This window comes from Colletotrichum paranaense, assembly GCF_030867605.1.
Source record: "Colletotrichum paranaense strain IMI 384185 chromosome Unknown Scaffold_1.1, whole genome shotgun sequence".
Lineage (NCBI taxonomy): Eukaryota > Fungi > Ascomycota > Sordariomycetes > Glomerellales > Glomerellaceae > Colletotrichum > Colletotrichum paranaense.
Window position 1 is genome coordinate 568,956 of NW_026848959.1, and position 25,153 is coordinate 594,108.

Genomic DNA, 25,153 nt, shown 5'->3' on the forward strand with positions numbered 1-25,153 from the left:
TTTGAGACTCGATACCTGCCGTTTTCTTCCCTTCTTGATGTTGCCGTTCTCAACCTAGAATTCCCTCCCATGTCTTGAAAGCATGTAAGTCCTTGGTAAACAACAGGCGTGGAAGGTCGTAAGCTTCAAGATCACCAACATCCGACTTGTCGGCGACTGTCGCAGTCGTCTTGTTCACGATGTCGAACTCCAGTATCAATGCCAACCTCACACACCCTCATGCACCGTCGTCGTCTTCAACATTATCACCGACGGTTCTCAAGGAAATCGTAAGTCACAATCCCATTCATCTTATCGAATGACAGTCATCTCACATTGCATCACAGCATGATGCAAACGTCCCCCTCTTGATGACGGGCCTCCTCCTCCCCCACGCCCTTTGCACCATCTTCATCGCCTCCCGAATAGCCTCCCGTCTCTGGGTAACTCGCGAATGGTTCCTCGACGACACCCTCATCCTTATCGCATGGCTCTTCTCCACGGCCCTCTGCGTAGTCTACAGCATCACCGCCACCACGCCCTCCCTCCTCGGCGCCCCTTCGCTATCTTCAACTGCCACAGCCGACACCGACGCAAACCCGTACATCATGCGGACCTACCTAGGCCTAATCTACTACCAACTCGCCCTCTGCCTCACAAAACTCTCCATCCTAGCCTTGTATCTCCGCGTCTTCGCATCCTCCTCCCGGCCCCGCGAACGCCTCCTCGCCCGCGCCGCCGTCGCCTTTGTCCTCCTCTACACCCTACCCTTGCTTCTCATGTCCTTTCTTCAATGCAACCCCGTCCAAGGCCAATTCTTCAGCCGCCCGGTGCCAGTATGCTTCCGCTTCCCAGACCTTCTCATCGCCAGCGCGAGTCTGCACTCCGCCACAGACGCCTGGCTCGTCGCCATGGTCGTCCCCTCCGTTGCGCGTCTCGACCTCCCCCGTCGCCAAAAGATTGCCCTCGCAGTCGTCATGAGTCTCAGCGTTCTGGTGATTGTAGCAAGTATGGTCCGTCTACAGCTCAGTCTGCACCTGCACTACCGGCCCACCGACGACGCCGGCGTCCGCAACACTCTCGGCTTCTTCGTCATGACGGTGTTGGAATGTGACCTCGCCGTCATCTGCGCCAGCGCACCCACTCTCCGCCCTCTACTGGCGCGCCTCTTCCCTTCCGTGATGATGAGCAGCGCAAAGCGGCGCTCGCTCGAGGCCGGCGGCGCCGAGACACAGAGCTTTGATCTTACTAGCCTGACATATCACGGCTACCCCTGGACGGAACCCAGCACGCCCGCCGGGTTAGCAGCGCAGAGCCGGAATGCGAGTATCGCGAGCCATTTGAACAAGCTGCGCATGCCGGCGCCGCCGCTGCCGACGCTTACGATGGCGCAGCTGGGCCCCGCGAAATTGAGTCTGGGGAATCTTTTGATTACGGGTACGGCGCCGCGGAGGCCGGGGCGGAGTTGGCATGTTGCAGAGGACGGGAAGCCAATTTTGTTTGAGACGGCGGAGAGGAGGGGGGCGGGGGCGGCGGGGTATAAGACGCAGGCTTCGTCGATTTATTCGCAGGATATGACGTGTAGTGGTGATGAGTCGTGGCGGGAGGAGGACGAGTTTGAGAAGAAGGGTGGGGTGATTCTCAAGACTATGAGGTTGAGTCTTCGATCTGAGTATGTTACACAGAATGAGACAGACGGAGGAGACAAGGAGACGGGAAGTGTTGACCGTTCGAGCCCGACGTCTGGATTCAGTGGCGATACCTGGGCCGTTGACAGAAGCAGCTCAGGGACGGCTGGGGGCGATGGAGTCGGCGGGAGAACACGCATAGGGAGATTTATGGAAGAGATACCCCGGGAAGAAGCAGTTGAGACGCCAGAGGTTCCCAAGAGGAGCCCTTTGAGGGATAGTCGACGAAGATAATGACCAATACAGACTGATGATTTGATGACTCTAACGAAGGCTCCCCTCCACGAACCTCTTCAAGTCTTTCCCCTGCGTCTCAAACCTTTCTTGTAGAGTACCCTTCAGCGGCAACAGCGTCGTCGCCCCGGGTAGGTAATAAGTCTCATATGACACCATCCTCACGGGCCCGTTTCCCAAATCCGTCAACAGGTTCGGATGCTCCGCCGGCAGAAACGTGCCACCAAGTCCATCGTCGTTTCGCCACGCGTTGACGGCTCGTGTAGCGCCGTCGTCACTGCCGCGCACATCCAGTGCAAGTAAACTGATGACCTCGGTCGAGGAGGTATTGACACCGGGAATGATACCAGCTGTGGTAAAGTTCATCGATAGGCCGGCGTACACGTCCCCCGGTCCCTGCACATCGGGCGGGAGGCCGACGTCGATTACAAAGGTGTTCCAGGTATTGTAGCGGCGGAAGTCGAGAAGCGCATTGTAGATTTTGTCAATGGGTGCGTTAATTACTTCTTCGGTGCAGACTGTGAAGAGCGCGCCTTTGAGGTCGTACGTGGGCGTGGGAAGGATGGCGCTGGAGCTGCAGCGTAGGGAGGCGATGTCGGATAGGGAGGCTGAGGCGGTCACGGCAAAGAGCCATGAACTCGAAACGACACGCATTTTGAGACGTTCCAAAGAATCTTCCTCGAACCTAGTTTGGTCTACATGGAGAACAGCGATAGGAGTGAGAGAAGATATGGTAGCGATCGAGGGCAGAGCGTCGATGATGTATCTGTCTAGGGTCTTTCAGCTTACATGTAGGTCCCCAGGCGAGCTGAAAACTCCATGACGTGGCCATGCAGACACGAGCGCCCACTACCTTACGAGAACAAACCCTCAGGCACTCATATGGAGAGCGGGCACTTTTCCAGACATGAACACACGACAATTCTTCTCCCTTCTTAGCTGACGATCCTACCTCTCTCAGCCAAGTGAAAATTGCAAGCGTTGTGACATCTGTGTCTTGGTCTTTGCCAGCTCAACTTTCACTTTTGACTGGGGTGCTAGAAAATTATCACAAGTCATTGAATACATTCACACAGGAATATGAAATGGGACGTTAAGCCAATTCGATATCCTCGCTCTCTATGGTCCAGAAGTTGAGTGAAGTGGAATTATTGTATATTGTGTTGAATCAAGCCACGGGGATCGTAATTATACAGCGTTTTCAGCACCCTCCTCGTGTGGGATAAGTTCTGTCTGTGGGAAGGTCCACGAGGAAAGTTCTAGGGGGGGCAAATCAGCTGACAAGTTAAGGTCAAACATTCCAAGTTCATCCAGCCTATGTTCCACGCTTGGTAGATCGTGATCCATAGAAAACTCCGCTGTAGAGGACTGTACCAAAGATCCCGATTGATGCAAACCGGTAAAAGCTTGCAATCCAAGCATTGCCACCCCCTCTGACTCCAGTGTTTGAAGATCCGGTGGAACATCCGTAGGTCCTAGTCGGATGTTTTGCTGTGGGTTGGATGCAATTGCAAATGAATCTGTTCTTGTTTGAAACTGACTCCCTATCCCAATCCCGCTGTCCACCAATGACGCAGTGGGGGTCTCATTGCGTGTTGAGTTGCGGCTTCGACCGATTCCTGAATCAGAAGAGGTATTCGTGCTGAAAGTATCGCAGATAGAATCCAAAGACTCTGAAATGACCCTTCTTAAAAGCCGCTCTTGGTCTGCGGCCACCCTGCGTTCGTCTAACAATCCAGCAGCACGGAGGTTTTGGGCAAGGAGCGGCTCTGCGTGTCGCGCGCAATGCTCCCGAAAGAGACAAACCTGCGTGGCAAACGCGGAATCTAAATACGCGGAGTCAGGGCGTGGCTTCCGGGGGAAAACAGTATCCCAGACTGCGAACCACTGCTGCTCTTCCGACAACTCAGCGTTTACCTTTCGAGAGAGGTCGCGGCTTTGTCGATGGGTAATTCCATCTAGCGTTCTCCCCTCAGGCGCGAGCTGGCACCCGAACCCGTCTGGTTGCGACACGTGCTGCGTGAGGCTTTCTTCGTCATCAAAGATGCTCAGGCAGCGGTTGCAATAATCATCGGGGGTATGCTTCCTCTTCAGATGCTGCTTGACGTCCCGGATTCGTTTGAGCTGGAACCGTGAGCAAGCGGAATATTTGCTGGGGCTCATCTTCCCAAATGGACAGGCCAGAAGTTTGATATGCTGTTGCGTTTTCCTGGACCTTTTTGAAGGTCTTGAATGGGTCGCGTCCTCTTCCGAGTCTGAGTTGTCATCTTGAACTTGTTTTCTCTTTCGACCTTTTCCTGCAGGTCTTGAAGACGCAGCAATGCCACTAGTAGACGACGAAGAAACTGTTCCGTGATCTTGTCCATTGCCACAAGATGGGACTTCTCCGCCAGCTACATATCGAAAACCTGCAACGAGGCGGAAAACCACGGTTTCCACGACTGCACGTATCGGATCATCATCTGCTAGGGGTTCAAGTTCTTCCGAAGAATCTGACATCGATAGCAAATCAGATTCTAACGAGGATTCGGTTGACTCACTCGCACGATTCCCGTTTGGATTTTGGCACAAAGCCCAAGAAATGGCGTCATCGTCCCATGAAAAGCTGGAGACATTATTCATGTCCCCATTTTCTACTGTGACCTTCTCCGACGATGCTGTGCTCTTCGGGGACTCGGCTCCATATGCCCCCATTACCGATGAGCTAGAGACGCTGTGATATGGACTGTCGTTGCCGATGGAACTAGATTCCTTCCCTAAAGTTGGCACGGAGTCATCTGAGAAATGTCAAAACTCCATTGTCGAGACTAATGTGTTGGATCGAAGACATTCTATGATAATGCTTACCTTCGTCCAGACAGAGCCCTTGGCATTGTCCAATGATATGACGGCCTCTCAGGATCTCCTCTAAGTCGATAGTTCTTCCGCTGCATGTACCTTTGTCCTGATTGCCTGGGGTCGAGCAATGGCAAAAAGGTCTCTCGGCACTTTGGGTCTCATGCCAAAGATACACATTTTGGACATGCTTCATAAGTAAAAGCCTTCTCTGTAAACCATCCAACACCAACCCGGCTGTGAAAGAATATCTAGACACTGGTCCCAGTGACTCTATGAGATAGCGAGGAGAGACCTCGATACCGTTGAAAGAATTAGGTCGGCGCAAGATAGGGTACCCTGGAACCACAACAACCTCATCGTTTCCTAGTAGGTCTGTCCATCGAGACTGCTCCAACAGTGCAAACTCGTCAGGAATAGGGTTTTGGACTCCGATATCGAACCATAAACGCCCCTGATGAAGTTAGAATAAACGAAACCACCACTAATTCTAAAGTTATGCGCCTACATGTAGTGTAGCCATTTTCATGATGAAGGGTATTCGCTGGACGGTATTGCTCATACCATGTTGAGGAGGTGGGTTTCCCCATGAGGCCCGTAACCAGGCAAGCTGCTCACCACACTCTGCAATGGTGTGAGCAGGACCATCAAGACTCATCGTGAGGATACCGTGCTCAGACGATACTGATATTTGAGTCTGGTCATGCAAGATATCTGTACTGCGGTGAATATACATTGATTTCCAGCCAAGGATAAAAGCTTACCTGCGTAAACAATGCCGTCGGAACTGCGAGACACTGTCCGCAACAAGTTGAAGATCGTTAGCCATGTCGAAGGCCACGTCTGCTCCATGTAATCCACAATCATTGATGCCTGGGCATCCCCTGAGCAATGTGTTACAACCACGGCATTGGGTACGGACCATTCCCGGCCGTATGTGTACTCTTCAGAACTGCGAAAGAGTGCCCATCCCGGCACTCGAAATGTTACAGAGTGGGTGGTTGGTGGCCGGTTTTTGCTAATCTTTCCAGTTGGGAGGCTCTCTATGACCTTGCGCCGTATCATTTCACGACGATTACAACCTTCCGATTCATCGAAATCTCGCTTGAGTGTCAATTCTCTTCGCAGGCTTTCGATTAGCCACTTGAATGAATCGCTCTCTGTAACGGTCTTGTTGTACTCGAATAATGCCGGAGCGTCGATGGTCGCTTCCACATCTGTAACCCCCACGAAAAGCTCATCATCATTGACAGAGGTCTCTGTCCCCGTGGCCTTGCTGATCCACAAAGCCATCTTATCACTTAGGAGCATGTGGTCTCTCCTGGCCTCGACAATCTCGTCAGCATCCTCTGCTGAAGCGTCGACACTGAGGATCATTGAGTCAAGTCGCGTCGCGATGTCACTGTCTTATCTCAGTCTTCATTCAAATACGTCGAAACGCGTTGGCCTAACAGGGCACGTACCGGCTACGTTTGTGTATGAAGTGCATGATATCTCGGTTCACCTGAGCCGAAGATTCAAGGCCAATTTTGATGGCGAAGTCCTTGATGAGACCCAATACTCGCTCGGACAGTAGCCTCCAGTTGTCTGCGTCAACGTTTCCGCCGAGATTGCTGTGTATAGTGTTGGACAACTCGAAAATGTACTGCTGCGCTTGGTCTATTGCAACAGTACTATCTCCCGAATAGGCGGTTCTTGCGTTCGAATCATCTCTTTCATTGCCGGATGTATCAGCACCTGTCAGTTCCATTCGCGGCAGATTTTCAACGTTGATCCTAGATGCATATCCTGAATCGGTAAGTGGGGCTTCCTGCTTCGCCGGAGGCGGCAGGAGCTGCGAGTAACTTTCTTCCAGTTCCCCAACCTTCAACGTGTTACCACTGTCTGTGGTCCTCGTGTTCTTAGCTGGAAACCATGAATGATTGGGGTTGTAGGGCCCATTAATCCATGTGAGCCTTGAGGCAAGAGATCCAGCGTCGGAATTTGCTCCAGTGTCTGAAAGTGGTATGCTCGAGTCTGGCGACTGCACATCGTTGATGGCCGAATCACCTTGCTGACCAACTCGCTCACGAAATTCTGAATCCTCTGGTACTTCATCAAGTACTTTATCAATCATCCGTTGGATATATCGGTCCTTTACTTCTCTATGTGCGACTTGTTGCACCATCTTTCGAAGGTCAGGATTACGTGGCGCCATATTCGCTAAGTTTATCACGATAGGGTCTTCAGGATTCAGCTCTTCATCAGGGCTCCCGGCATTTTGAAGCGTTGATATATCCTGTTTAATGGTGTCAGTTTCGTGTGGCTCCAAAGTAGGAAGCACGCAGTAGACAAGTAGTAAGAAGTGGACTGGGTTTTATACTGCATCTTTCAGGAGTTGGCGGGCCTCTTGCCCATCTAACGCTTGTGACTCTCCCGTGGGAGCGCTGAGCTCGTATCCCTCACACAATCGAGCTTCCTGAGTGCATGGACCACACGAAGGCCGAGTCTCGTCGCACTTGAGACGCCGCCGCCTTGAGTTTCGAACATCAGTATCGGCAGAGAATACTACTTAGTAGGCTTTGTGGGAGCTGCCAAGCCATCTAGTCTTACCGGCACGTTATGCAGGCCCGCTTCTCACGAGCCTCCCGCTTCAACAATCGACTAGCAGATTGTCTTGTCGTCAGACCCCCGAGTACGGGCACAAGAGCCGGTTGGTGCTTTCCCTCATCAGCCTGATAGGCGGGGTGCGACGATGACATCGTTTCTGCAACAATAATGAAGCGATTCGATGAAATACGAGTGGGAAAACTGTAGTTGAGTGTAGTCAAGTCGCCGCTCTGGTCAAGACAGGAACGAAGTAGCTGCTAATCAATTGTTGTGATGATGTTGGATATCTCTGCTTGCGGTTGGACCGGATTCATGGCAAGAATCAGAGGGAGAAAAGGAATCCCAGCTTCTACAGACCGATCCTAACGCGCTTGTAGCCGTCGTCACCAACAGGTGTCACATGTCGGCTACGCCATTCGTGGGAATGAGCCAGACTAATAGCTTAGGCAGAAAATTCTACCAATCACAACCAACCCAAAGCACAACAGTGCTCTTTACATCGACCATGGTACTTGTGCTCTGCTGGACTGCGGTGGCTGGAAGCTTTCGGAAAGATTTGCGTTTAACGCCTACGACTCCATATCGCAACTTTGTGCTATAGTATTGGTCTTGGAAGAGCACTGAGTACAATTGGCAATATCCAGGCATATAAGAGGCAGGAGGTGGATGAATCAAGTAGAATTAAGTTGTCAAAAGAGAGAGAAAGTTTGACTAAATTACTACTTGGCAATATAACGAGATCTTGAATTGAATTATACCTAGTCTATTCTGTCTAGAGTACCACCTGAAGTTGCAATGTCAAAAAGATCAAGTTCGTTGGCAACCATGGCCGATGGCATCCAGTAAGTTTTGTGTCAATACGACATGCTCTGCTGTCCCATTATAACGATTGGATAGAAAGGACTCCGATGTCCCCTCGGTCAGGCTAGAACGATTTTTAAACGACCAACCCACTGTCGGTGAGGTTCTGATGATGAGCCGCACGACAACCCCCAGATGTACGACACAGCGCAGGACAGAGGACATGAAGCTGGTCATTCGTGAATGGGAGGAGTCATGGTGCACAGCGACAACCAACTAAGACGAGCTACGAATACCGGAATCGCAGAGGGAATGGGTGTTGCAATAATCAAAAAGTCGGGTTGGCCATGACTATCAATGCATAATGATGGCCCTCGTTGCGCTTAGAAAGTGGATTGACCATCCTCAATAGTCAGACGGCTGTTGCTGAACGTCAAAGATGAGTTCACTGGTTGTATGAGCAAAAGATTCCGAAACCGAGAATCGAACTCGGGGCTATGCCTAACCGCTCACAGAGGTGAGAGGGCATCATGTTGGCCACTACACCATATCGGATGTGGATACTGCTGCAGACCCTTTAGAGTCACTGAGTAGGCGGGAATCAGTCGGCTCATCGGGTTGAATAGCGAAATCCAAAGTGATCCATAGTCAAACGAGCTCTGAATAGGGAAAGTGCATCTTGAGCTTTCGCTTGTGGAAATTGTGTGGCGGTTGGAGCTTATGCCCAACGTGAACTCGCCTGGAGCGACCCCAGCCCAGAGAAGAGTGAATGTTGCCAACACTAAGCCATGTTGGTATGGTGGCAAGTCACTAGCAACTCTAATTGAAGAACTAGTGAGTTCTGATTCCGACCGCATGGCTTTACTTACTTTTGGGGAAGTACTAGTGCAGGGGTAACAAGTCTTCGGGTCTACACTAGACCTTGATTTGTGACTATTAATTACGTCGTGCCCTGTAATTTAATCATTCTCGAAGTGGCTCACCTCAAACCGAGATACAAATCTTACAAGATCTCCCGCCTTGCTCAGAGAAAAATCCACCGTCATGCTCGCGCCTTTCGTCGCTTCCATGTGTCACAAACATGGCTCACACTCGTTTGAATCTATACACGGCAGCCCGCCTCTTGTTCTTTCTATTGCCCCTTGTGAAAGCTCTTCCCAGCAACTCTCCAATCGAGGCCCGCGATGGCTCGTACACATACTTAGCATGTTATACCGATGCAGTCGTTGGTCAACGAACACTGGGAGGGCCAGCAATCGCCGACGACACCATGACAGTTCAGAAATGCAGCTCCTTCTGTACAAAGTACAGCCACTTTGGCGTCGAGTACGGCAGAGAATGCTATTGCGGCAATACAATCCAGAGCCAAGCGCTTGCAGTCGACCGAAATGAATGCAGCTTCGCCTGCTCTGGCAACCCCTTGGAAGTCTGCGGCGCTGGGAACCGTATGGATATTTATACCAATTTGGGGTTCTCTAGTCCGAAGCCCGCCACGCTCGTTGACCATGTCTACTTGGGTTGCTTCATCGACAACGGCGACCGGGTGCTTCCCAACAAGCCCTTCGCTTCCGACACCATGACAGCGGCATTCTGTGCTCAACACTGCCAGGGTTACACCTACTTCGGTACGCAGTGGTCGCGAGAGTGCTACTGCGGTAACGTGGCGCCGCAATCTGCTGCTCCAGAGTCTGAATGTTCATTCACTTGCTCCGGGTCCGATGCCGAATTATGCGGCGCCGGCATGAGACTCAGTGTTTACGGACCGCCGGTGGTATCATCGCTCCCCGGCACGACTCCCTCACAAGGCTCAACGCCCTCTCCCGTCTCACCAGCGGCAGCAGCTACCGTCTCTGGGTACGTCTACCAGGGTTGCTACACCGATAACCTGCCTCAGCGCGTTCTCACTGGAGACCTTGTCCGCGATCCCACGATGTCCCTCGAGAAGTGCGCCTCGTTTTGCAGCACCTCCCACTACACCTACTTCGGCGTTGAGTTCACGGGAGAGTGCTATTGCGGGATGGCTTTAGATACGGCCAGTGCGAAACAGTCAGAGGTTGCGTGTGCAATGAAGTGCGGCGGTGACGGCACAGAGATCTGTGGCGACGCCAACCGCATATCAGTTTATGCTCTACCGCAAACATCAACGATTCCAGTCGTCAAGAACTTAGCAACTGTCGGCGGCTTCTATTACTCCTCTTGCTGGGTCGATAACGTGGATGGGCGTCGGTCGCTCTCTGCAAAAGACTACAGGGCCGACGATATGACTGCTGAGAAGTGTGCTAGTTTCTGTCAGGGGTACAGCTACTTTGGTCTGGAGTACTCCCGAGAGTGCTACTGCGGCAACACTGTCGGCGGTTCCATGGCTTCAGAGAAAGACTGCGGGCACGTCTGCGTGGGAGACTCTTCGCAATGGTGCGGAGGGGGCGATCGTCTTAGTCTCTACAGCATCAATCCGCCTATTATTTCGTCATCTTCGTTCTCAATGACATCAACCAGCTCACTTGACACAGCGAGCGTTGCCACATCTGGATCAACCTCGTCTACTCAGAATACTTCTTCAAGCTCCTCCAGTCTTGCAGTTCCTACCACCTCAACAGGCTTGGAGTCTTCCGCGACTACGACTTCACCGACTGCCTTCTCTTCATCGGAAACGACAGGGAGCTCATCAACCTCGACTTCCTCCATCTTTGACAGCTCCGGAACATCTTCAATCCCTAGTTCCACTGCGTCGAGCACCTCGAGCATATCCACGTCCCCAACATCGACCTTTACCTCGTCCTTCACTTCTTCAGTATCAATCTCTTCTTCTAGCTCAAGCATCAGTAGTAGCTCAACCAGCAGCAATGGCATCGTTTCCAGTTCTACCACAAGCTCGGCCGCAGCGGCAGCAAGCACCTGCAACCCAGGCTACCGAAATGACCTGACCGCTACATTTTCAAAGACCTTCGGCAGCGCCTTCGACCTTCAGACATGGGCGGTGACCACTTCGTCCCAAACTACTTATTCATATGTCCAGGGCGACGCAAATGCTTTGGCCTACAACATGTCCTTTGCCTCCGTCAACGCCGTCCGTACCACAAAGTTCGTTCAGACCTTCAACGTCGTAAGAGGCGCAACGTATCAGGTGTCACTCCGATACCAACTCGGCGGGACGACGAGTCAACCCCCAACTGCCGCAGTGCAACTTGCCGCCCCCTCGACCACCGTTCAGTCAGTCGTGACCCAGTCAGCCGACTCTCAGCAGCTCCAAAGCTGGCAAACAGTTACTGCTGTGTTCACACCAGCTCTCGATGCTATGACCGTCACGATCAGCGCGACAAGTCCGAGAAGTGCAGTGGCGTGGGTGATTTTTGACAGACTCGAAATCAAGATGATCACGCCCACCACCAATGTTGCACCAATAGTGAACGGAGAAGTTCTCACATTCGCAGACGTTCGCTCAGGCGCAGTCACGTTCCCTAGCTGGCTCAAGAAGCCCGCAGAAGGGAACATCGTCTACGGGGCCAAGCCTGTCTTCGGGTTCGCGTCACCGGGGTACAACGGTGCGGGAACCTCGCGGAGTGTATGGTTCAATAATCAACCGCCATTGACGGCAAATTCTGGCGGACCGGTATTCTACTTTGCTGGGTACGGCGGAGATGGTTTGAAATATCAGAAGTACGTGATGCGAACGCGTGTTCGATCTGTCAGTAGCCAGGGCTGCTATCTGTCGATGACTAGTTATGATGGGGGACGTACTCAGGTGGCTGGGTATTTTATCATGGACGGCTGCGAGCAACAGTGGCAGACGATTGAGTCGGGGTCTTTTACACCTGTTTATGACTTGCTGATACAGGCGCAGTTCAGATGTCCTTTCTCTCTTGGATTGAATGCGACGTTCTGGCTGGACAACATTGAGATGGTGCCAATTGCTGGTTGAAAGCAAGTACATGTAACAACTAGGGCTCTTCGAGTCTAGATTGCACCAGACGATACGAGTAATATAGCCTCTTAATAGCTACATGTATTGGGAAGAGATCTGCAGTTTGAGTCAATTTGTAAGGAGTTGATGATTGCTTCTCATTTTGACTACTTTATGTTGGTAGCTAATGGATTTGCTGCTACGTACTTAAGGTAGGCAAAGTCGAGACGGAACTGATTGACTCATGTCATTGCGCAACTCTGATCGTGGGATGTAACAGCTCTCATCGCGCACCTAAGCATAACACAAGTCTGATAGGGCTTGTAATTACGTCATGTAACGGTATTATCAAGAAGATCATTGAGAAATTTTCAGCTGTTGATCGAACGAGTAAGCCCGCAGGTATATTGCTGTGGTCATCGTCCGTTCTGTGTCGCACTCACTCCGAGACTGCTCCCTGTTCTTGTCGCTTGTACTTGATGCAGTCCCTAAGCGCTAACAGTACCCGTTCCCAGCAGGACCCATAGTGACAGTTGTCCCAGCACTTAAGTTGACTAAACACGCAACTCGCCGCCATTGCTCTTCAACGCGGCGCAAAAAGTTCGAGTATATAGGCAACTTTTGGATGACATGCTCATGGTCTTACTAAAGCATCGAACCGCCATTGAAGATCTGTCTGGAGTTGGATTATTTCCTGATTCATACCAAAACTTTCACAACTCGTCGATCCCTGTGGTGCTAATGGCGACAATCGCATGACGATTTCCACAAGCCGAAACGGAAAAGAATGGGAAAAAGAAAATTTCTTCTCCCTGTCGAGCAGTTGCGTCTGCCCAGTCTAATAAAACCCGGTGGGATGACCACGCGGCAATCGCCCCCGGATGAACGGACTTGAGTTCCGGGCAGAAATGATGTTGCGCGGCGCGGGCAGAGAAGCGCACGAACCACTGAACATTGCTGCTCGCGCACAGCGGGTAGTAACTGTGAGAGTTTTTGCTAGGGATTGTTTATTTTCACATCGGAAACAAAAATAGCTACTGACTCGTGGGAAAGCCAAATATGGTGCACGTAAGGAGTCAGGTTTGGTTCAACTACATCACATCACAGGGGAACAAGACAAGATAATTTTTTTTCCAAGAAAGGCTGTCATTTATACAGGCTGTAAAGAAGATAAGGTATCTACAGAATCGAAAGCTGCCGCTAATCCCACTGCCACTGGGGGTAACCTTGACCCGGGGCGAAATGGTTTATTTTAGAAGAGCGTAACAAAGTCAAATCCTAAAAGCGGATATGACTTAGATCTTGCCGTAACCAGCGCTGCTGCTGGAGACGGAAGAAGCGGCAACGGCGTCGGGGATATCGGCGCTGCCAAACTTGCTGAGGACGCTGGTGTCGGTGCCGGTGAAGGTGCCGGAGCTGGAGAAGCTGTTGGCCTGGCAAGAGCGGCCCATCTTGGAGGAGCAGTCGGCAGCGTTGGAGGAGGTGATGGCAAGGGTGGCACCGTCGCCGCCGGCCTCGATGACGGTCGCGACGTTGCTGAAGACGTTGCCCTCAGCCAGGACGTAGCCGCCGGAGGTGACCTCGAAGCCGTGGCCGGTGGAGTCGGACCAGTAGTTGTTCAGGGCGTGGACGAAGGAGTTTCCGTTGACCTTGGGGGCACGGCCTATAGTTGTGAGTTAGTTTTCTGTTGCATTTGCTGTTGTAATCTTCCTTTCACAGTGACTTACCAGAGAAGTGGTGGATGTAGTTGTTCATGTAGGTGATGGTGTCGCTGGAGCCGGCGAAGTAGTTGACCCAGTAGTGGTAGCCGTCGCAGGTGGCGGAGTAGTCGCTCTGGCCATCGAACTCAGAGTTGGAGACGGTCACCTTGCCGGAGGCAGAGGTGCCGAGAACAAGGTGCTGGCGACCGATCTTGGAGGTCTAGATTCGAGGTTGTTAGTGGTGTGCAATCTCAGATCTCAGACGAGTGAGCACTTACGGTGACGTGGTCGATCCAGACGTTGTCGGTGGTGTCGAGAGTGATGGCATCACCGCCCCAGACGTACTTAGGGTTGATGTTCTCAATCTTGATGTTCTGGATGATGACGTTCTCGGCACCGGCGATTCTCAGACCCTTGCCAACAATGACACCCTTGGAGCCGGATCCGATGATGGACTTGTTGGAGGCAACCTTGATGGGGTTGAGACCGGCCTTGTTGTAGGTAACAGAGACGGAGGGGGCGCTGGACTGGTAGTTGTCGCACCACGAGTCCTTGTTGATGGCAACCTGGCAGGCGGAAGCGGTTCCCCAGGGAGCGCAGCCGGTCTCGGTGGCGGTGCCGTCCTCGTCGGTGAAGTCGAAGGTCTTGGTCAGGACGATGACACGAGCGGACGAGTCGCCGAGGTACGAGACCAGCTCGTCGTTGGTGGTGGGGGTGACGGCAGTCGCAGAGCCTCCGCCAGTGGTGCCAGAGGCGAAACCCTCGGGGGTACCGGTGACGGAGACGGCAGCGGCCTGCTGGGCAAGGGCCGCAGCGGCCAAAAGGAAGGACTTGGCGAACATCTTGGAAAAAAAGGTGTAGAAAAGAGTTGAACGAATGAAAGAATGAGTGACTGTGGGAATGAAACAACAAGAGAGAACGGATCGACAGACCAAGGCAACCTCGAGTTGATATACAATTGAAGGCTGGGATGGAAACTGGGTCTTTCGACGAGCTCACCCGAGCCATTGGATCACCTATTCCCATAGAGTCCATCGGCTTGCCATCGACAACACGATGGATTAGGCCATGACATGGATTGTTGGTCGTTGGCCGCGTAGTACGGGCCCCGTATGTGATGCGGGCGCGTAAACAACCATGGAATTGAATATATGACGGGGGCTTCTCACTCCACATAGAAATCCAATGGCAGAACCAACGGTTACTGAAACAGGCAATGATGGCTGGTCATCCGAAGCGCCATCCCGGACGTCGAGGGCGTGGTCGGGGCGGTTCGTGGCACAGACCTAATCAATGTAAAGCTCCGATCGACGCAAGACGGAGTACGTCCTGTGTGACATTAATTCTGCCAGGTCCACCCCATCCTGCCACGCGGGTCCGTCCCGAGGGAAACGAGCCTCTCACAGGCTCCCAGAAACCACCATAAACCACAAAAAATCCCATCAACATCCAGGTTTGGGGTCCTTTGCGGCTCCGTAGCTCACTTCCCAAGTTTCCATACGTTGGAGCCCGTGTTGGCACTGGTGAAGATACCCCTGACTTCCCGCAGCGGAGACTACTCCCCCCACCACCCGAATCAGACATTCACAAAATCATTTCAGGGGGTGTCTGTCAGACAACGTACGAGTCCCATTTCGCGAGGCTTTCGTATCCTCTATGTTTAGCCATGACAGCCTCTCGGGCAATAAAGCTACAACGAGATGGAGCTGCAGGAAAGACAACATGGAACCCGCACGGCAGTTGCCATCACGCATTGAAATCGCCCCCTCCCCTCTTCACCACCGGACCCGGGACTAAGGATCGTGGGGGATTTTATTTCGTCTGAAACTACGCTGTATTCGGAACTCACCGACACTGAACAGGGAACGACCAGGTGGAGAAGTGCCAGCAAACATATCGTGACGTGACATGAGAGAGGGAATCGAAGCCGACTAAGGACTGGACCATATGGACACATACACAAACACACACGCACGGGAACGATAAAAGTTTTGTGGCTCACTGTTAACTTTTGGGCGGGCCCGACACAATGCAACCAGGAACCTCACTCTCTCCCTCTCCCCTAGAAGTAGCAATAGGGGAGCCGAGGGCAGTGTATGGTATTAATGGCGGCCAGACCCCGTTGGAGCGGGTTGTTGCATCATTTGACGTTAGGCGAGTCTTTCTCGGTTCATTGTGACATGCACTGCAACGCTGTTTTGAGTTTAAGCTGCTGAGCCAGACTCTGTCTTTAATATCGAGTGTTCGAGAAGCCGCGACACAAACCAATATATTCAACTGGGGACGCGTAACATGTCGGTGAGGTGCCGAGGCAGGAGAATGAAATATGGTCTCTAGTTGAGGTGATGCTCAGCCGCGCCGATGGGAGACGAGCGACGAGGCGGATTGTTTCCGGGGGTTCCCGGCCGAGAGCTTTTTTTGGTCCACGTAATTCCCCTGTTCGTCCAGTCTTGCCTCCACCTTGGCGATGTTTGAAAGGCGACAATGCATGAGCTGTCGAGGAGACAAATTAGTTAATATGGCAAAGAAGTGAACGAGATTGAAATTCGTCAGTCGACGCACGAAGACCGGAGTTTATCCTGAATACTACCGCCGTTTGCCTTGGTCGGGAAGTACGGACGAGAGAGCTTTTTGATCGTTGCATGGATTTCATAAAAAAGTCATGCACCCTGACAGCTCCTCGCAAATGAGGCAGGAGTGCTCCGTAGATATTGTTTCATCGAAGCCTTTAAAGACATTTGCCAAGACCGCCAAGAAGAATCTCGAGCAATCGGACGGCCGCAACCCGATAGTTGTCAATATCAGATTAAATCATTGAATGGACTATATCCGTCTACGGATTACTTGTCAATCGACTATACAACACGTATATCCTGAGATCAACTTCTTTGGAAGCTACAGCGATCTGCATGCGCTTGGATCGGACGCTTTCGATTTTGTGTTTTAAGGTTCTCTTACAATGCTACGCCAGCGCGAGGTAGCCCTCTTTGCTGAAGGCGATAACAGACAGTGCTATAACAAAATTAACCGGGGTGCTGCGTTCCCACAATCCGAAAGTTTCTGCTGATAAACCATCTCCACTCTCTAGAGCGCACGTCTGGGGCAGTTGTCGAACTCTGTTGCGCACCGGCAACTCCAGAGTCAGTGGTGTTTTTAAAGTTCAACTCGCACTGCACGCGCAAAGTCAATTTGACTGCCGCCAAGCCACTTTTCGTAGGTTGGCCTATCCGTTCTGCTGGTGTACGATTTTGGGTGGGTGTGGTGATCGTGGGAGTAGTTCTGCACCAAGCTGGGGGAGGGCTCCAACGCTCATCTGCAGGCTCAACGGGCAGAATTTCGACATTTGGCGGGTTTGCGAGCAGAGCTCCAGATCGCTGATCATCATTTTCCGGTAGTGGTTGACGGCAGACTTGAAGGGTTTGGTGGGCAGTGACGACAGAACCACGCGATTGCTAAAAGAATTGATTTCCCCATATTGATATGCAATATGGATGGGATAAAAGGACCTCCGACCCTTGAAGTAGACAACTAGATAATTAACTCGGACGTCAGCGAGGGACACGAGTCATCTCAACAGATGCAATTCATCCAGCCTCAACTCGTGTTGAGTTGGCTTGAGTCATAGGGAGGTTGAACACGAATTTGAACAATTGCCACAGCAGACTCGATGAATTCTCAAAATGGAGATTTTCGTTTCAAGGGCAATGTTCTGATTTTGTGTATACGTACATGTAGTGAACTGATTCAGCAGGCGCGCGTGAATAATAATGGCACTCACGGACTCAGGCTGCGAATAAATAAGAGACAATTGCCGATTCTAGCTCAATCTACACCGTCGATAGAAGAATTAGTTTGTTGCTCATGCTCAGGCAGAACGTCGAGTGCATGCAATGATCAGGATACCTCATGGCTTCAAGAAGGGGTGCGAGGAAGTGCGCGCATCGGAATGGAATACTCAGCATACATGTTGAGTTGTCAATGAAGTTACTTAATTGATGCCACAAGGTTTTAATTGTCCTAGACTAGATTCGTAACTCTCATTTGTATAATTGAACTTGCTCAGGCATAGGCGAAAATTGGTTGCAAAATCTAGTGTACAGCCAATAAAGAGAGTACGGCCTTGGCAAGGTAGGCCAATGGCTATGGAAACTGCAAGTGTTCATCACCAGTATCGCTTGACTGGAATGATGCACTCATTCCTGAAACTGGACCCTGCACCAAATCGTAGTAGAGACATCTTGTATTTGTGTTTTTGTTGAAGGTAAAAAAAGAACAGAGACGGCAAATGTGTACTGCTGTTCAGTGCTCTGTAAAGACGGACTATTCACAGAATGACCGCACAGGGGAAGAAGAAGGGAAAGAAAACTTGAAACTTAGCACTCCTTCTCTGTTAATTGACTATCGAACAGAGTTCGATCTTTTTCTAATGTTTGGACAAACCACTTCGATCAAATGCCGAGGGGCCAAAGTGCAAACGTAACTTCAGATTCCCGATTCAAGACTCCAAGAGTCGGCCCTCGGAGTTTAAGGTTTACTGCGCTGTAGCCAGTGTCAGCAAGAAAAACAGTACGTGCGTCACGGCCGCGCAATGTTCGTTGTTGAGATCAGCAAAGTTCAAGTCGAACGAACCTCTTGCAAAAAGTACACATTAACAATAGGTCACAAAGTTCGAAGACCTAGTATCGCGTCTGTTTCTTGAACATGTTGCCAATTGGTGGAGGAATCGATCGTCTTTCAATCAGGTGGCTGGCGTAGAATGTTTCTTCGGAAGAAATGCCGAAAGAGTGGGAACCGATGGTGCAAGATGTGCATCAATGGCGTTCATCGCAACGGTTTTCATAAGCGCCACCAACCACTGATAGAGCTCGGATGGTGTCATTGGTTTAGACTGACATCTTGACATGGGCATCGCGGAGATTCGGCCTTGTTTCGACAACGTCAAGTTTCCCAAGGGACTGGAAACACTGTGTTCTAGCCATGCTTTGCTGCGTGAGTCTACAGTGCCAACGCCTTATCACGATATGTCAGGTTTCGATGCGTTAATCGGCAATTCTCTCCACTGAGGACCCCATTGACAATACAACTCCCGCATGACGCTGTCGGCTCCTGCCGAAGAGAGAAAGCTTCAATTGACCGTCTGATATCAGAGTTTGACTTGCCGAGTATAAGATGTAAAGCCATGTAGCCATTCGGAACCTCGAACCGACGACCTTTAGTCAAGTCGCTCGTTGCAACCTGTCTCCAGCTTGAGAACCTGCCCCAAAGACAACTTTTAAGGCTTCAAGATCATGCACTTCTCTCGGCTGTCCGCGTTGGCTTTGGCCGGCAAATTGGCCAGTGCCGGGAAGGGTCCCTTTCTCGAGCAGATTAATGACTCGACCTGGGTCATTGGAAATGATCACTGGAACCTGACACAGGGTTCGCTCTACGCAACCAAGCTTTTCTGGGAGGGTGTCCCGGGCGCCGATCTTGTGGGTTCGGCTGCCGGCCACTACGTCGGCTACGGTAAGACGACCATCTCATCGCAACTTAACTTGATGAAGCTGAGCTGACTGACATATTGCAAAACAAGATGGGGAGAACAATCTCCAGTTCACAAACGCCACAATCGCATCCCGCGGTACGGACTACATCGATGTCAGCTTCTCCGCCGCTGCCGGTGACTTCCACTGGGTGATCTTTGACGACTTGACCGGCGCGTACCAGTACTTTGTCAACCGGGCCCTCCCCGACATTAGCATTCTCCGGACTTTGTGGAGGTTGGCCCCCGACGTCTTCCTCAACGGTCGCACGCATCTCAAAGATGAGCCCCTGCCCGACTTTTCGCTCTACGCCACCGCGACCAATGTACAGGATGAGACCTGGCAACTGGCCGATGGGTCCTTCATCACAAAGTACGACTGGTCCAATGCTGTCAGGGATCGTGACTTCTACGGCGTCTACGGCCCCAAAGCCGGGTCGTGGTACATCCATCCTGCGACGGAGTACTATAACAGCGACCACCTGAGCCAAACTTTGACGGTGAGTTATTAGGTGACTCCTGCAATCTCGTGGGCAAATTTCTGACCTGATGACTAGGTCCACCGAGAGTCAAAGACTGGAGATGCAGTCCAACTCAATGTCGTTCAGGACACTTCTCACTTCCGCGTTGGCAAGACAGTGCCTCAGCCAGCCGGCAAGGTCTGGGGACCTTGGTTGTGGTATCTCGTAAGAACACCTTGATCACGCAAAAGTCGGGGTCTCAGTATCGCTAACATTTGCACGCAAAGAACAATGGAGACGTAGCGGACGCCGCGCAAAAGCATAAGGAGGAAGTCAAACACGTCCCTTACACATGGTTCAAGGACACAGCCTACCACTCTCGTGGTGGAGTCCAGGGAACTCTGGTCCTCTCCGACGGCCGTCCCGCCTCTGGCGCTGCTGTCTTCCTCGGTGACACCGACACGACCATCCGCCCCTCGATTCAGGGCAAGAACTACTACTACACGATGTACACCAACGACAAGGGTCGATTCTCCTTCGACAATGTTCGCACTGGCGGGTACGCCGTCTACGCCACCTCCAACGGTGGCAAGCTGGCTGACGTCTACACAAACTTCACTGCGCCCCTGACCATTACGAAGGACAAGACACTGAATCTCGGCGAGCTCTCGTGGACCGTCCCCAAGAGCAAGCCTATTTTCCAGATCGGCGAGTTCGACAAGAAAGCCAACGGATTCAAGAACGGCGGCGTGCCCTACCAGCACGGCGTGGCGGCGCAGAGCCCCGCAAACCTGACCTTCACCGTCGGCAAGTCCCAGAACGAGGATTGGTACTTTGCGCAGTCCGCCATCGGAAAGTGGACGATCGAGTTTGATATTCCCTCGGCGGACCTCGCTGCCAACAAGACTGCGCTGCTCAGCGTGTCGCTGGCTGGGTACTCTCAGAGCGCGGCTTTGGACATTGACGTCAACGGGCAGGTTTACGGCTCCCTGAGCAAGGACACGTTGACTAGTGATCCTGCTCTGTACCGGTCCGGCAAGGTGAGCGGCGAGTGGCGGTTCTTCCAGTACAAGATTGATACCGACGTCCTCAAGGCTGGGCAGAATACTGTGGGCTTCACTGTTACTCGTTACACTCAGTGGAGAGGTTTCTTGTATGACAGCATCATCTTGGAATGGCTCTAAGTCACCAAGGCATCTGTCACATCGATGTATTTATCACGAGTACAAGTAGCCATGAGAATTAAGGAAACTAATGACATAAGAGATTATGACTACTGGGAACGCTACTGCTGCTGTACTGCTGCCTCTACTGCTGCTGTTGTTGCTGGAGCCGAAGAAGTTCTTGGAGCTGCTGCTGTTGTTGGGGAGTCATTTGTCCCCCCAAAGTTTGGCCAGGAATACCTACGTTGTTGGTATTACTTTGTTGTGCACCCATGGCTGCGTTCGAGCCGCCGCTCCCAGCACTCCCCTGACCAACGTTGCCGAGACCAGCGTTTCCGAGGCTAGCGTTACCCATGCCCATGTTGATGTTGCCCATCCCCATGCCAACGTTATTCATGTTGCCGAAGCCGACCTGCGGGGACTGTGAGGCCATGGGATTACCCTGATTTTGCAGATTATTGAACCCAGACCCAGCCATTCCCATGTTCGGCATGCCCATTCCCATCATACCTAACTGATGCAGATTCTGGAAGCCTCCGGGCATCCCAAAACCCTGCTGAAAACCTCCCTGCTGAGGCACTCCAAGCACTTGTCCACCGAAGCCAAGTTGATTCCGGTTGAAGTCGTCGTAGCGATGCTCTTTCTTGTGGGCAAGTTCGTTCTCCAGGCGCTCGTGCCTCACCGAGTAGAGATACGCGTTGAACTCATGGGACACCTTAGCCACCTTCTCAAAATGCTCACCCTTCACAACGATGGGCCCCGGGATATTGTTCTCCTGCTGATGGAATTCGGCCAGCGCCACAGCCGTTTGGAAGGCGTTTCTGATTTGTCTTCCGTTCCAAACTGGCTTGTGATCATCCCTGAGAGTTTGCAAGTTCCAAAGAGTCGTAGAAAGAGCTACGATCTCATCGCGCTTGAATGTTACGTGTTGCGACGGGTCCATCGGCGCAGCTGCGATTGAGAGTTTCTCCGTACGATCCATTTGCACTTCCCATATCTTCTTGGTTTGCTCGTGGGTGAGGGGTGGATAGTACAAGGCCATGGACATGCGGGACTTGAAGGCTTCGTCAAAGGAGCCAACCTTGTTGGTCGTGAGAAAGAGAATTCCTTCGTAGTATTCCATCACGCGAAGGAAGACTGTATTCAAGTATCAGCACAAATATGGGAGCTAGATACCGCTTCAAACGTACCAGATACTAATGCGTTTCGCTCAATGTTGTCCTGGCTTCTTTCGGCCAGGAAGACGTCAGCTTCGTCTAAGAGCAAAACGCAATCCCAGGCTTGGGCCATCTGGAATGCATTCTGAAGATTGGATTCCACCTCAGTTGGAGTCATCCCCAAGTCACCTGTTTATGAATCAGAGCCTTGTTCTGATAAATCTATACTTCGCAGTATGGTACGCACCGCAAGTGATAGGCAACAATGGCTTGTTGTAGTAGGCTGCGACGGTTTCTACGATCCATACTGTTAGTATACATTCAAATTGCCAACATAGAGTTGAGAATAATACTGACCAGCAGTTGAAGTTTTGCCCACCCCAGGAACTCCGTGCAATAGTACAATGAGACCCTTCCCTGAATATTGTCAGTCTTTAAGGTCTTTCAGAAAAACGTCCACCATTCATGATAATACCTTTGTCTTGGATGATATCAAATTGACGCCGCTCAGACTTCTTCTTGCGAAAATGAGTTGCCATCAAAGACTTGATTATGGTTCTGTGACTGTCGTCTATCTGAAGGTAGTCCCATGCCTTCTTGTCTTCTCCCATTCTAGTGAGGCTATGTCCCTGAGTATCAAGTGAGCCAGATCCGAGAGGAATACAAGCTAGATTCCGTATGTCAGCGAAATCAAATTACTTCTTGCTGAAAGAATGTCCATTTACTTACCCCACTGACGTGTACGTAGAACAAAAGCAAAAACTCTGTTGGGAAGCAGGAGGATCTCATCTCCTTCAGGAGACTCTCGGCCGTAAACCTCTACGGGCTGAGATTGATCGGTGTATTCGAGAACTTCCTCCGCGATTCGAGCATCCCATACTCGATCATCGTCTACTCCTGGGGGAATGATTGGAGGGGGGGAAGAATATGGTGGCGATGCTTTCTTTTCTTCAGTAACCTCGGCCAAGCCCCAACTGCCTCTGGATGATCTTCCGGGCTTCCAACTTGGAACTTCTTGTAGGCAACGATGGAAATCCACAACCACTGGGCTTTCAATAGCCTCCGCAATCATCACAGCAGAAGTGATAGCCCCCTTCTCAGGACGGCGTAGAATAGTTCCCTCAGGTTCGTGTATCAGACTTTGACCTCGGTAATAACTGTAGGACCATTTTGTGTAGGATATGAAATCTTGTCCTTTTTCCTTGCAGCCTGATATGTCAACAAAGCCATCTCGCTCTGCGATTCTCAAGGGAATGATCGGAAGGGAACGAATACTGGTCAGATCCCTGAGCATCTCGAACTTAAAGTTCTTGAAGACGCGGATGAACTGGACGCCATCGAAGTCTATGTGATAGCATTCTATCACAAAAGGGAGAGGCCTCGAGTCGTTCAAAGCACCTCCAAGCTGTAAATTAGTGGCTTGAGTCGCAGGTTGCCGGTATTGTGGTGTTTGACCTCCTTTGCCTTGAACCACACGCCACAGCTTCTGGGGAACTGCTGGATCTTTGACGTAGACGATACTCCCCGGTTTGAATACATGCCATAGTTCTTGGTAGTGGACCCGGACATCGCCTGATCTCTCAACTGCTTTCCCTAAGGGAAGAATGTACTCATCAATGCAAGACACAAGGGTGCCTAGGTCATCAGATGCTTCTTGCAATTCATCTTGGGTTAACGATTTCCAATCGTACGCCGAGGTGAATATGATGTTGTCTCTCGTTTCTCGTGTCATTGCTGGCTTTGCATCCTTCGTTTCGATTTCTTCACTGACTTCGGCTTCAGTCGACACTTTTGGATGTTTGATCTCTACGTCTCTGTCTTTGGAGCTAAGACAGAGTTCCTGGATCTCCGACAATCTTTCGCGGATCTTAGGCTCAAGCCATTGGAGAACCTTGAAAGGGCGGTAAATCGTGTAACTGTCGGCCGGATAGCTCGGAACCAGGGCTCCATTCGACAGGGCACTAAGGACTCTCTTTACCGCCAAAGAATTGATTGATATCCTCGAAGGGATCACTTTAATATCGTTGTCCCGGGGTTGCAGAATGACGGGTTTAGCATGTGACCGACTATCGGGACCGCTCCGAAAATATTCCCTGTCTAGAGGCTCTTCCTCTATCAAAATCTCAATCGCGTACTCTTGAGGTAAGTCCACCCACTCCCTCCATTTGCACTCGATTTTCTCGGAAAGGTACCGCTTCCTCTCTTCATATTTCATTTCACTCGGAGGTACCGGAGGAGGTCGATTACTGTCTTTGATCACCTCAGAGATCCAGTTCATCATCTTCAGATGGTTGGCGAAGTACGTTGCCGCGCTATTAGCATCGTATGTTCTTGACGCATCAAGATGATGCAAAGACATGCTTTGAAGCTCTAGCGCAACTGTCTTCAATTTTATATTCCCTTGGCCGCGGAACAGTCTGAAGTCTCGGAGCACAAGACTTTCGTCTGAGGTCTCACTGACGTTGTCGGGTATATCGGGTCTTGAGACATCATCGGGAATAGGATCGACTTCTGGCTCTGTACCAGACGGCAATTCCTCGGCGTCTTGCTGGCTGAGAGTCTCTTGTGAGACATCATGATAACTTGACTTTTGCTGTTGAACGTTAGTCATCGGATCAAAAATTCGGCATCGTTACGTCCGTTTTATGGCGGTGCTTACGAGAGGTTTGGAGGATATCGTTTCCTTGCTTTCAGTCTCTGTATTGGAGTCTTTCTGTGACATCAGACTCGACACCTCGGTAGAATGCAAAGTTGTGGCCGGCGAAAAGTCAGCCCCTGGGGCGTGGATCGACACGTCCAGCGTCGAAGACATGTTCTCTAGCTGTCGGGAACCTGAGGGTATGCCTCATTCGACCTGATCAATCGTGAAGCATGAGGTGTAATGAGCTATCGCTACCAGAAGAAAGATCAAGTCGGCCGAGTAGCAACCCTATCAAGGTCGGGATAAAGCAGTAGTAGCGATAACGTTTCGCGTGTGGCTTGGTCGCGATGAGCAAGGTCAAGAACCCCAAGTAGCAAAGAATCTGGGAGTCAGCAGTTTTCATCAGGTCTGCTGTTGGGGGTGACAGGCATCAAAGGCCAATCAACTGGAGCCTGAATGCCGGAGGCAGGCACGTACAGAGTA

General features: G+C 51.3%; 9 protein-coding genes across 9 annotated transcripts; 4 read left to right on the forward strand and 5 right to left on the reverse strand.

The window, feature by feature from the left end:
* Nucleotides 1–179: 179 nt before the first annotated feature.
* CPAR01_00181 (uncharacterized protein) lies at nucleotides 180–1,901 on the forward strand (the record flags this gene model as incomplete). Its single annotated transcript, XM_060484474.1, has 2 exons — nucleotides 180–269; nucleotides 327–1,901. 2 exons carry the CDS (start codon nucleotides 180–182, stop codon nucleotides 1,899–1,901), a joined length of 1,665 nt encoding a protein of 554 aa, XP_060355331.1.
* Nucleotides 1,902–1,931: 30 nt separating this feature from the next.
* Nucleotides 1,932–2,555, reverse strand: CPAR01_00182 (uncharacterized protein; the record flags this gene model as incomplete). The annotated part of the gene is made up of 1 exon (XM_060484475.1): nucleotides 1,932–2,555. One exon carries the CDS (start codon nucleotides 2,553–2,555, stop codon nucleotides 1,932–1,934), a length of 624 nt encoding a protein of 207 aa, XP_060355332.1.
* A 534-nt stretch (nucleotides 2,556–3,089) lies between these two features.
* Nucleotides 3,090–7,032, reverse strand: CPAR01_00183 (uncharacterized protein; the record flags this gene model as incomplete). The annotated part of the gene is made up of 6 exons (XM_060484476.1): nucleotides 3,090–4,393; nucleotides 4,442–4,678; nucleotides 4,749–5,190; nucleotides 5,245–5,450; nucleotides 5,501–6,138; nucleotides 6,200–7,032. Coding segments are annotated over 6 exons (3,660 nt in total), but the record flags the coding sequence as incomplete, so codon positions are not given.
* Nucleotides 7,033–8,150: 1,118 nt separating this feature from the next.
* CPAR01_00184 (uncharacterized protein) lies at nucleotides 8,151–8,406 on the forward strand (the record flags this gene model as incomplete). Its single annotated transcript, XM_060484477.1, has 2 exons — nucleotides 8,151–8,167; nucleotides 8,223–8,406. The coding sequence occupies 2 exons, from the start codon at nucleotides 8,151–8,153 to the stop codon at nucleotides 8,404–8,406; spliced, it is 201 nt and encodes a 66-aa protein (XP_060355334.1).
* Nucleotides 8,407–9,207: 801 nt separating this feature from the next.
* On the forward strand, nucleotides 9,208–12,045 carry CPAR01_00185 (uncharacterized protein; the record flags this gene model as incomplete). The annotated part of the gene is made up of 1 exon (XM_060484478.1): nucleotides 9,208–12,045. One exon carries the CDS (start codon nucleotides 9,208–9,210, stop codon nucleotides 12,043–12,045), a length of 2,838 nt encoding a protein of 945 aa, XP_060355335.1.
* Nucleotides 12,046–13,322: 1,277 nt separating this feature from the next.
* CPAR01_00186 (pectin lyase) lies at nucleotides 13,323–14,569 on the reverse strand (the record flags this gene model as incomplete). The annotated part of the gene is made up of 3 exons (XM_060484479.1): nucleotides 13,323–13,690; nucleotides 13,755–13,947; nucleotides 14,006–14,569. 3 exons carry the CDS (start codon nucleotides 14,567–14,569, stop codon nucleotides 13,323–13,325), a joined length of 1,125 nt encoding a protein of 374 aa, XP_060355336.1.
* An 848-nt stretch (nucleotides 14,570–15,417) lies between these two features.
* Nucleotides 15,418–15,684, reverse strand: CPAR01_00187 (uncharacterized protein; the record flags this gene model as incomplete). Its single annotated transcript, XM_060484480.1, has 1 exon — nucleotides 15,418–15,684. One exon carries the CDS (start codon nucleotides 15,682–15,684, stop codon nucleotides 15,418–15,420), a length of 267 nt encoding a protein of 88 aa, XP_060355337.1.
* A 2,944-nt stretch (nucleotides 15,685–18,628) lies between these two features.
* On the forward strand, nucleotides 18,629–20,893 carry CPAR01_00188 (rhamnogalacturonate lyase; the record flags this gene model as incomplete). The annotated part of the gene is made up of 5 exons (XM_060484481.1): nucleotides 18,629–18,755; nucleotides 19,005–19,232; nucleotides 19,300–19,748; nucleotides 19,806–19,934; nucleotides 19,997–20,893. The coding sequence occupies 5 exons, from the start codon at nucleotides 18,629–18,631 to the stop codon at nucleotides 20,891–20,893; spliced, it is 1,830 nt and encodes a 609-aa protein (XP_060355338.1).
* A 124-nt stretch (nucleotides 20,894–21,017) lies between these two features.
* Nucleotides 21,018–24,841, reverse strand: CPAR01_00189 (uncharacterized protein; the record flags this gene model as incomplete). The annotated part of the gene is made up of 7 exons (XM_060484482.1): nucleotides 21,018–22,009; nucleotides 22,063–22,218; nucleotides 22,277–22,324; nucleotides 22,387–22,446; nucleotides 22,505–22,696; nucleotides 22,759–24,622; nucleotides 24,689–24,841. 7 exons carry the CDS (start codon nucleotides 24,839–24,841, stop codon nucleotides 21,018–21,020), a joined length of 3,465 nt encoding a protein of 1,154 aa, XP_060355339.1.
* Nucleotides 24,842–25,153: the final 312 nt, after the last annotated feature.